The sequence below is a fragment of the Ailuropoda melanoleuca genome, chromosome 1 (genome assembly GCF_002007445.2).
Source record: "Ailuropoda melanoleuca isolate Jingjing chromosome 1, ASM200744v2, whole genome shotgun sequence".
Taxonomy (NCBI): Eukaryota; Metazoa; Chordata; class Mammalia; order Carnivora; family Ursidae; genus Ailuropoda; species Ailuropoda melanoleuca.
This window is the reverse complement of record NC_048218.1, coordinates 108,635,579-108,647,075: the sequence shown is the minus strand read 5'-3', so window position 1 is coordinate 108,647,075 and position 11,497 is coordinate 108,635,579. Positions and strand designations below refer to the sequence as shown.

At 45.1% G+C, this 11,497-nt stretch overlaps 1 protein-coding gene across 1 annotated transcript in view; it reads right to left on the bottom strand.

The window, feature by feature from the left end:
* The window catches only part of SIAH2 (siah E3 ubiquitin protein ligase 2), a 20,248-nt gene extending 9,029 nt beyond the window's left edge, over positions 1 to 11,219 (bottom strand). Inside the window, exon 1 of the mRNA XM_034664713.1 lies at positions 10,765 to 11,219. Coding sequence (XP_034520604.1) covers positions 10,765 to 11,181 — 417 coding nt within the window. The 5' untranslated portion in view covers positions 11,182 to 11,219. The remainder of the gene's footprint in view (positions 1 to 10,764) is intronic.
* Positions 11,220 to 11,497: the final 278 nt, after the last annotated feature.

The following is an 11,497-nucleotide window of genomic DNA, read 5'->3' as shown; positions in this document are numbered from 1 at the left end:
GTTTTTTTTTTTGTTTTCTTTTTTTAAGAAAATATACTTCTAACTGCGTATCTATAGGTAAGCACAAGTAAGGCAATAGTTTTTCTTTTACTAGAAGGTCTTGGAACTCATTTTAGTGAACCAATAAAATTTTTCAATGAAGACACCATTGTTGTAATAACCAACACTTCTTAGGCTTACCTGCCCCCCATGGAAGACCAAGCCTTCTCCATTGCTCCTCTGATCCTTCACAAGTTTGTGGGCACCTCATAGATCTGGGGCCCTGGACTCGATAAAGTTTCTAGCCACTGCAGTTTCATTACCCACCATGCTTAGTGGTCCAAGGGAAACCACTCCATTTGGCTCCAGACATGTCAGAAAGAGGCTCTGGGAATGAAGCTACCCATGTCCCCTTTTGCTTACACAGGTAAACCCCTTTTACTATTGGGGAGGTGAACCCATAGATGGAATCAGAGTTGTACGAGTTTAGCTGGAAGGATGATCTCCTGGCTGTATAACTTACTATGTATGATCAGCAGATAATTAGGGGACTATTGGTAGAGATCTCTATCTTCTCAACACTCTTGAGACTTGTTCGAATAGGAGTTGTAGCTAAACCTCGTAGAGAACCAGATCATGGTGAAACTTCTGTTTTAACCAGAGGTTAGACTTTACCACTTTTAAAAGGACTTCTAGCAAATCAAACTAGCTCCTTCGTGACTAAAAGTGTACTAATCTGCCCTCAGAATATCAGTGGATGATGATCCCAGGTTATTTTCTAGTTAATTTATGGGTCTATTAATTTTGTTCGTTGATTTATTGCCGGCTTCCCACCCACCTGATATGTGTAGGTAAATGAATCAATATTAGGTTTACGTGCAAAAGATGATTGCTCTCCCATTGCCTGTGTAATTTTTTTTTAAAGATTTTATTTATTTATTTGACAGAGAGAGATAGCCAGAGAGAGAGAGAGGGAACACAAGCAGGGGGAGTGGGAGAGGAAGAAGCAGGCTTCCAGCGGAGCAGGGAGCCCAGTGCAGGGCTCCATCCCAGGACTCTGGGATCATGACCTGAGCCGAAGGCAGACGCTTAACGACTGAGCCACCCAGGTGCCCTGGGTGTGTTAATTTTACTTTAATTAAAATTCTTACTATGGAACTTAGAATTTTAAAAAATTCAATGGACCTTGAGATCATATGAGGAAAAATGTTGATTTTAGACTTCAGTCACTGTGGGTTTGTTATTTTTGATAAATGCTTTTCACATATTTTATTTACATAAACTATTTGGGGTCGGCATGTTTGAAGCTTTTCTGAAACCTCACATAGATGGAGAAAACAAGGATACTGTTGTCATTCAAATGGCTATATATTCCTCTTGCTTAAAATGACTTTACAACCACTGGTAGAATATAGTTAGAGTGGGGTGCCTGGGTGGCTCAGTTGGTTAAGCGTCTGCCTTTGGCTCAGGTCATGATCTCGGGGTCCTGGGATTGAGCCCCACGTCAGGCTCCCTGCTCAGTGGGGAGCCTGCTTCTCCCTCTCCCTCTGCCTGTTGCTTCCCCTGCTTGTGTGTGGGCTTCTCTCTCTGTCAAATAAATACAATCCTAAAAAAATAAACAAAAATATTCTATATCCTTCTTGATATTAAAAAAAAATACAGCTGGAGCTCAGGTACCTTGTATGTGTGTGACACAAATGGAACCTACCATATCCCTGGACTCTTACTAAGTTCAGACTTGGGCAACAGGAGAAAATGAACTCTCTTCTTGTGCCTTAATTGTGATGCTCAGCTTGCATCTGTCTAGCATCCTTCCTCTAAGAACCTTGGCGGATCTTCACTAACCCAAACAGTAGATTCCTTACCTCCACTATGACGTGGTGCAAAGAGAGAATTCTTAGCCAGTGATGCTGTAAAGCTTTCATGGATGCTAACCTGAGAAGACAGTATCACTCAGTGCCAGGATGATCGAACAGTGGTGAGACTAAGAAAATACTGACATCTAACTTCATTAACTTTCTTCCGGAGAAGGCAATTCTAATTCAAATCTTGGGCTCAAAAATTCCTCCTTTTGCCCAAGAGAACCCCGACAAACCCCATGCTGCAGATAGCTTTCCTACTAAAGGGGTCTTGGCGGAAGACTTCTGCACATTATTAGTGCACTCATCAGAGAACATCTGATGCAGTGGGGGGCCTCTGGCCTTACAAAGACTCCTTGGGCTGGCAGCGGTTTGTTTTTAATTGTAGAAACTTGAAACAAAAGTTGACTTTTGACCAAATACGCTTCTTATCTGACCATGGCCAGAGTTAGCCAGCAACCACACATTGTCTTGGAGAACCAGTTTCGTAAGGTCCCTTCGGAATGTAGGTTCAAGCAAACAAAAGCATCTTAAAGTAAGAGCCGGGGGGTGTCTGGGTGGCACAGCGGTTAAGTCTCTGCCTTTGGCTCAGGGCATGATCCCGGCGTTATGGGATCGAGCCTCACATCAGGCTCTTCCGCTATGAGCCTGCTTCTTCCTCTCCCACTCCCCCTGCTTGTGTTCCCTCTCTCACTGGCTGTCTCTGTCTCTGTCAAATAACTAAATAAAATCTTAAAAAAAAAAAAAAAGCTGGAGTTGAAGGCTTGATGCCACACTCCCACTACCTTGCCCGCTCTTTTTCAATATGCCCTTCCTCTTCTATGCCAGCCTTCCCCTGCTTAATCACATTAACTGTCCGACATGCTTCAAAGAGTGCTACAACCCTCCACAGTCTTTATTTCTCAACTAAAGCAATCAAATTCACCAGAAGACTTAAGTGTTAGGGTTGCTAGATTTAGCAATTAAAAATACAAGATGCCCAGTAGTCTCAGGCAATATTTGGGTTATATTTACAATAAAAAAAAAAAAAAGCAAACCTGAAATTACACCAAAAATTGTTTATCTGAAATTCAAATTTCAGTGGGCATCCTGTATCTTACCTGGCTATGCTAATAAGAGGGCCCTTCTGGTATCACTGCCATCCCTCCAAAAGCCATTCTGTGAATTTGGAATGTTCCTCAGTGGGGTGAAGCAGGTAGCAGAAAAGGCAGGAGGTTGAGGTGGAAAAGACACTGTGTGTGTAATACAACGCCCATTCTGGAGTTTCTGTTCCCTGAACTTACAAACTGCATGACTTCAGGCAAATCTCTCAGAGAGGATACTGTGTCCTGTTTCCTTTACAAAGTAATTAGGAAAATAACGAGATCACATACCTAGTTCAGACAAGGTAAACCACATTCGGTATAAGCGGCTCCACTGGCCTCCCTGTGTAACCCCATCAGGATCTTCCATATGTCCCTTCTTCATGGGCTACCTGCTGCTTATCCTTCATACTGCAGCTCTGACCCCACACTGCTGGGAGGTCTCCAGACTCCTCCACTCCTCCTACTTCAGAAAGGCACTGCTGGCACATCTGTCTCCACCATTAGACTCAGAGTTTCAGAGGGATGAGGTTAGGGATGGGGCAATGACTGGCTAGGCAGATGGTCTGTAGGAGGGAGAGGCTGCAGCAGATTCCCAGGCAAGGGTGGATGTGATGAAAAGTTAGTAGGTAATCAGGAGGAGCCAGCTCTGGCCTGAGGTTACACCAGGGAGAAAAAGCAGGCTGTAGTATTAAAAAACAAAAGGATAACACCCATTGTAGGTGATGCTGGAGAGAAATGGGCACTCCACTGTGTAGGATTTCAAGTGAGAACACAATTTGGCTTTGCTATCAAAAGCTTTTTGATTTCTACACATACCCTTTGGACCTACCATCAAACTTCTGGAAGTTATCATTAGGAAATAATTACTTTCTTATGCACAAGGACTGTTACAGCAGTATTTTAAAAAATAATTTTTTCAACAGTAAGAAAACAGAATGATTTAATCATTTAAATCACAAACGGGAGCTTGGTTAAATAACTTTGGTACTGTTGTAATACTATGTAGCCGTTAAACATGACCTTCAAGACTATTTACCAATGTTGAAAAGCAGTCACGATGTGTTAGATGAAAAAATATGTTATGAAATAGTGTGTGGGTTCCCTATCTTACCGGCTTTTCTTTGAGTGAAAAACTCCATTGATGTAGAGGCAAGTTTGTGAGGACATATGCAAAAATGGTATAGTGGTTATTTCTAGGTGGGGGGATTATAAGAGATTTTATATTTTATATATTCTACATTTAAAAATAATGATCATAACTTTTAAAAACATATCTTATAGGGGCTTTTATGTGTCTCCGTTGCTTAAGTGTCTGACTCTGGATCTCAGCTTAGGTCTTAATCTCAGGGTCGTGAGTTCGAGCCCCACGTTGGGCTCCACACTGAGCGTGGAGCCTACTTAAAAAAAACTCCACACTTTATAATGTATAAAATAAAATCTACGTGTTAAAAAACGTCGCCTAATCTAACTAGGCTTTCTCTTCTAAAAGCATTAAAGAAACGAAAAAAGTAAGTCTTGTCACTGAAAAACCAATGCCAGGACCAATGTACCCAGCTGTATGAAAACCTACATGATTAGGAGGGAAGGGAAGCTCAGTGGGGGAATCTGTGGAAGAAAAGAGTTTTTTTTTCTTTTTCAAGTCTATGCCTGGACCTGACCTCAGACACTCGCCATTTTTTTTTCTGCTGGCTTCTAACTGTGCACATTTATTTAGTGTTTCTTCTCTGCTGGGACTGTGCTAGACTCTTTGTATGAATTATTACTGTGTTTGATCCTCACAGCAACCCAATCTGTACCCCATTTTACCGAGGAGCCACAGAGGTTTGGAGAGGTCACCAAACCCCTCATGTGGGGATGGAGCAGGGATCTGGACTAGGAGGTTCAAATAGGGCCTCCCTCCAAACTACTAGAGTAAGAGGCAGCTTCGGGAAGGAGTAACCCAAAGATACTACTTTTGTTGATTTCAAAGTTTTAAAATAGGGCTCAGGCCCACACATTTAACACAGGTGTAGCTTTCATCCATCTACAGTGTCTGTGACTGAAAACTGGGAGGGGGGGTAATAACCTTTTTCTCATAGACACCATATAGTCTAAAAATCACTTTAGAAACTGGAAATGAAAACCCTTTCTCAATTGTTAAAAAACGAATGGAGCTAGATGGGCATCTGGGGTAAAGCTGATGAAATTCTGCTAGAGAATTTTCAGTATCTCTCCTAAGCCTTCGAAAGTACACTCCCAGGTTTAATGTAAAGATACATTTAATCAGGAAAACTTTGTAGCTTTCTTATTTTCTTTTTCAGGATGTGCAGAGTGTTGTCACATTCTAATGCCCCATGTATGATCACGTCCTGCACAACTCGCCAGCAATACACAATGGCCCTGAAGGCTGGACATTCACTTTAGCAAATGTGTACCTACTGTGTGCCCCTCTCAAGGAGTGGGGACCTTATGAGTTTGAATGAGAAATGCCACTGTTAGCAAATTTCATCAGATGCCCAAGTCTGGCTCTTAAGACGTTTTATAGGGAGGTCTTACTGTAGTCGTATGCCTATGGCACTTGGTACGGAGCGTCAAAAAAGGGACCTTACACACGACAGCTGAATCTGATCTAATCTCAGGTTGGCGATTTTATAGGCCCGACCTGCTGTACCTTTTTGTTCTCCCTCTTTCTGGCTGTACCAAAGGTCAACTTTAAGTAACAGTGATTGACTCCTAGCTGTAGAAGGTGGTGACCTGTGTAAAGGGGCTGCCAGCTATGTGAAGAATCAGCATTAAATGTTAGTGCTCCAACATAGCATTCTAGTACTTCTGTTTTTTGTTTTTGTTTTTTTTGTAAGATTTATTTATCGAAGAGAAAGAGAGAGAGAGGGAGAGCACAGAGGGAGAAGCACTGAAAAGCTCTGTCAATTGTGTTCTTGAAAATCTTGAGCCTCGCCATCAATGTATGTGGACTCCGGTGCTTGCCAGTACATGCTTTCGTGAGTAAGCCTGTCCAACTTCAGGCAGTAGGGAAGACCACAGGGACAATATCCAAAGTAAATGATTTTTGTCGTAGGGGAACTTTTTAGACGAAGAAAAGATCTTTGAAATGGTTCTGGCAAATTGGTGTATCCTCTCAGACTTCTAGGTGACTGATCACCCATCACCTAGCAACCACCCTGTTACCGCCCACCTTCCATTTGAAATGGTGAAGCAAAAGACTTAACAGCTCTAATCTGATCTCAGAGCACCCACCAGCTAGGAATTACCTCCATTCTTTTTAACCGATAGACAGGCTCAGGGAAGTATGTGACTGGACCGAGGTCAGACAAAGCCAGGATGGGGACCCAGTTCTGTCTCTTGCCTAGTGCTCTTTTCCCTGGAACACTTCACTAGATTCTAAAATTTTAGGGCACAAAAAGGTTCTTTTATTTTTTTTTTAAAGATTTTATTTGAGGGAATGAGAGCTCGAGCAGAGAGAGAGAGCACATGGGTGGTGGGGAGGGGCAGAGGGAGAAGCAGGCTCCTCGCTCAGCAGGGAGCCCAACACAGGGCTGAATCCCAGGACCCCGAGATCATGACCTGAGCTGAAGGCAGACTCTTAGCCGACTGAGCCACCCAGGTGTTCCAAAAGATTCTTAATATAATGATTTAGTCTAGCTCTTTCTCTTAAAGACATTCAGGTCCAAAGAAATAAACTGACCTGTTCAAAGTCAACCATCTAGTCACTAGGACAACAGTTCAGGTTTCCCAGGGGGCCAGAAGAGAATATTCTCTTGGCAAAATACAGATGAAAATAAACTATAAATCACCTATAGTTGGGACTTCTCAGAATCCCAAGGTTCATGTATGGTAAGAGTAAAATGAAAACTTCCAGGCTCAGTGAATGCTTTCAGAGAGAGAACCAGATCATTTTAAAAATTCAGGTTTCTGGCTTTTCTTGAAAAAATCCAAAGGTCTGGCAGGCTGCATCCACACTCCCACCCCTGCCAATCATCCAGAGCTGAGTGAAAGCCGTCCTCTTTGGGGGTGTGTTCTCTGGCTCCCATCTCTACTGCTCCTTGAGGTCTCCTGAACTCGGGGCCACGCGTCAGACACCTCTCTCCCTCGCATCACCCGTCCCTGCTGGCGTTTAGGTTTGTCCACACTGAGGAGGCTTGAATTTTCAACGGGGTTAGCTGACTTGACTTTTTATTTTAAGAAATAAAAACAAGACTGTCACAACCCAAATCCAGGGAAGATTTGTCTGACTGAGGCTTTCCAGTTCAGTAATTATTTGGAGATGTGCTATTGGAAACTTTGAGAGAAAACAAACCCCCCAAATGGGGAGAAAATGTATCATAGTGAAAGTGGGCTGGAGTGGTTTAGCATTCCCCACAGTTGTGGAGCGAAATACTTGGCTGATATTAAAATAAAATACACTGTTGAGTGGGTGCACAGATGTGTCAACCTTCACTTCTCCCCCTATACCCACGCTCCACTGAGAGATGGTGGGTTTGAGATATGGGAACAGGATGTCAAAACTTCTCAGGTGTAGAGCAAGCCATAGAATGGACTAAAAATATCTCAAGTGGAAGAGAGCCTTACTCTGATAGAGATCTTTTTCTTAAAAGGAGACCTGAGCTAATAATGCATGTGATGCCCTCTATCAAAGATGCTGGCAACACTCTAGCCTTTAATTAGGTGGCCCCACACCTCTGTAAGGAAGCTGTTTGGCAACAAATCCGTTTTTGGGGCAACTGAAGCATGAGCAGTCCAGAGCTGTGATGACATACTAGGTCAGCAGGCTATCCCCCCCTGGCCTTCCCATCCTGCATGTCTTATAAAATTCCTGCCAGTGAATTTTATAGTGAACACGTATGTTATCTCATTGGGACGTTCCCATCAGAGCTGGTAAATTCATCCAATCAGATGGTTTTGTTACTGTTGTCAACCTTAAGTTACAATGTGGAGCCCTGGAATACAGGCTAAGATGCAAAATCGCTACGTAGCACAAAGGGTGTGTGCCTTTGGGATGCCGGTTCATGAACTGGCCTACTGATCTTGACAAGCCACTTAATCTCTCTACAGGCATTTGTTTCTTCACTTGGAAAGAAGAAAGGCAAAGTAATAAACAATGACCCTCTCAAAATAGCTGGCACACAGAGGGCACCCAATAACCATTCCATACAGCCTCCCTTCTTTTCATGGTATTCTAGAAGCTACAGGTCCTTAGAAGTCGAGCAGTTCAGTCTATTTACAGGTGAGGAAATCAAGGCCCCCAACAGGTGGTTTCTCAGGCAAATAATGGCAGCACCACACTACTCTTGAGACCTGGTCTCTGGTCCTTCACCCCCCATTGTTTTTCTCACATGAGGCAGCCACGTGAAAGAGATTCTGCGAGCAGGTAGGGACAGTGACAGGGCAGTGCCTATGATTACCAGGAGCAAGCACAAGCCAAGGGCTAGCTACACAGACCTATTTTGTTGAAGTCTGACATAGGTCTTACCACTCCCTATTTCCCTCAGTCCTCCTCAACTGACATATCTTTGGTGCTTGCTGTATACATCCAAGATTGGTTTATCTAAACTAACTGGCTGAGCTGCCCCGTCAATAGTTGGGATTGTTGGTCAACAAAAGTTGACGCATGCATTCTCTAGCATCGTAAATCTCACATACAGAAGTGACCCCAAGATCACTTTCTAAACTTAATGCCACCCCAAGATCACTTTCTAAATTTAATGCCTGGGTGGAAGGGGAATGGTTGACCCTGTTTAATTTCAGATTGCAAAATGATGCTTTCCTTCACTGCATTCATACAGAATAGGGACTCGGAGCAACACTGACATGGTCAGAAACACTGAGTGCCCCTGATTCCCAACAGAACTGTTTTTCAAGAAGGGCTTCCCTAGTATATTACACATTAGGAGAAAACATGCTTCAAGAGAAACCAGACTCCTAGATCCTGAAAGTGAAACTTCATAGTTTATATGGCATTAACTGTTTCCTTCCCTTCCTCTTGGGAGCAACACAATGCTCTTATGAGATTGCTTTTTAAAAAGAAATTATGGAATAGTGACTGTTACCAAATGTTCATTTGTGAACTGTAATTCACCTAAAGCTGTTTCTTCTACTAGCTGCTGATGGTCTGGGAAAAAGTAAGAAGAAAAGATGGCTCCCCAGAAATCCTGTGGGGTATCCCTGGCAGCCCCCACAGTATATCTCAAACATCAAATACCCACTGTTATGTCAACTATCACCAAATCTTCTCTTGATCACTAGGCTGCCACCTTCTTCATGACCCTAAAAAATTACAGAAATATTTTACCCAAATTTTATAAGAAACAACTACTGGGCTGGGTGAATTGGTTAGCATTATATGAGAAGTGGTTGAAAGCAGAGTAATTTATTAAGGTTAACTGAAAACCCATAGCCCAAACACAGATTCAAATCTTTATTTGAATATGCTATTTTAAACTTAATTTGTGGCAGGGCACAGACCAAATTAAATCACTCATTTTACTGACTGGAGTCCCAAGCTTCAATTCTCTGGTGGACTATTTTTAATTTAAAAATAAGCTCTTGCCCTATAAAAATAAGCAGCACCAAGGAGAAATGCAAGATAGCTTAGATGGCCCAACAGGCGGAACAGTTAACTTTCACAAAGAAAAAAGAAAAACAACTCCAAAGTATTAATGACATTATTTCCATTTCTAAGTTTAGAAAATGAACGTTATGGTCTAGCCCTAGATTATAATGAGGTACTATGGAGAGGTGTCTCTGAAACTACTCCTGAAGATTTTTCAGTGGTAGATGTAAGTAAACAGATGCTATAATATGACCACACAATGAAAAACTATGCAGCCATTTAAAATACAGTGAGGAAGAGCTAGGTTTCAGACCTAGAAAAAAATGTGTGATAATATGACTTTAAAACAGCAATTTGCACAAGTTATTTCTGGAGAATTTACGTCTACTGTGTGTGTTTATGAACCTCTTTGACACTGACATTCACGATCTCATATTCAGCTGTGAAAACTGTATTTAAATATGGCTAGAAAAAATCTATAAAGATACACAGTAAACCTAACAATGGTGGGAAAGGGGGCAAGAGGTCTTGCTCTTTCCCTTGACTTTTCTTAAGTCTCTTCAGTGGTTTGCATTTTTTGCAAGAGCACTGATAACTTTTTAAACTAAATAAAGTGGTGGGCTTGGAAGAACTGTAACAGCTCTTGCTGTCTGTCCTTCCTGTTACATTCCTGATCAACTCTTGTTTTCACCCCCACCTAGAACAAATACACATATCCCCAGTCCTTGGAAGGCTAGGAGAGGGAAAGGCGTGGCTTGCAGGGTTTTCTTGTTGCTGGAGGAAAACAGGCTGTAGGCGCCCTTTTTTTAGCTACACTCCTGAGGGCTCCCACGTGTCAGGCGTGCGCAGAGGGCAGGCACCGGGCGCAGGAGAAATCCAGTACCAATCCTTCCAAGCCGAGCGCTGGTAAAGGGTGCGTTTAGCTGGCCCATTTCTTCCCTCCTCAATACCCCACAGTCAGCTTCCCAGCCAAGTTTCACTGGTGCAGCCTACCCCAACCGAGCACACCCAGCACACTTCTGCAGGGTACGCAGGCACCCGGCGGCGAGAGCTGTGATGTGTTCTAAAACTATCGCGTGCCAATTAGTCCGGGGTCAGTGCTCGGGCAACTGTCAGCTCAGAGTTACTCCCGAAGTGGACAGGTGGGCATGGGGGAGGGTGGACAAGTGTAAACATTTCTTTTTTAAAAATAAGAGAGATGCCACCTGCCTCTCAGCTCCCGTGAGTGGGCTGGAGGACACAGGAGTTCCGGGAGGTCGCCAGGCGGAGGTGCACGGGTGGCACCCGGGCTTACCTTGCAGGGAAACAGGACTGCCGAGGCCACCTTCTCCATAGCCAAGTTCCTGATGCTGGGCGTCAGGGCGCCCCTGCACGTCGGGCAGCAGCTCAATTTCTGGCGGCATTGGTTACATACCAGGTGCCCGGCCTGGCACTGCAGGATGGGGGGCAGGACATAGTCAAAGCAGACCGGGCACTCGAAAAGCGAGGTCAGCTCGTGGTGCTGCGGGGACACAGGGCCAGCCCCGCCGCCACCGCCGGGGCCCGAGATTACCGCCGCCGCGGCGGGCACCGCGGACGAGCCGGGGCCCGCAGCCGAGATGGTGGCGGCGGCCGGGGGCGCAGCCGGGGACGGAGCGTGCTGGGGCTGCGGCGGCGGCTGCTTGCTGCAGGGTTTGTTAGCGCTGGGGCCGGTGGAGGACGGGCGGCTCATCGCGCTCCGAAGCAACCATGGAACTGCGGGCGCCTGCCTGCCGCGGGGCCGCCGGGGTCAAGGCGGTGCACGCCCCGCGGGCGGCAGGCTCCGAGGCAACGCCACCGCGCCCAGCCCGGAACCGAGCAGCGGAGACGGCCGGCCGGCGCCGGCAGGCCCGGGGCTGGGCTGCGCCGACGATCTCCGCGGCCCCCGACGTTCCGAACACCCCTCCGCGCCCCCAGACTCCTCCTCCCGGCAGCGTCGCGGGCCCCGAACCCGAGCGGTGCGCAGAACCCCGGCCCACCAGCTTCTGGAGCGGCAGCTGACGCAAGCC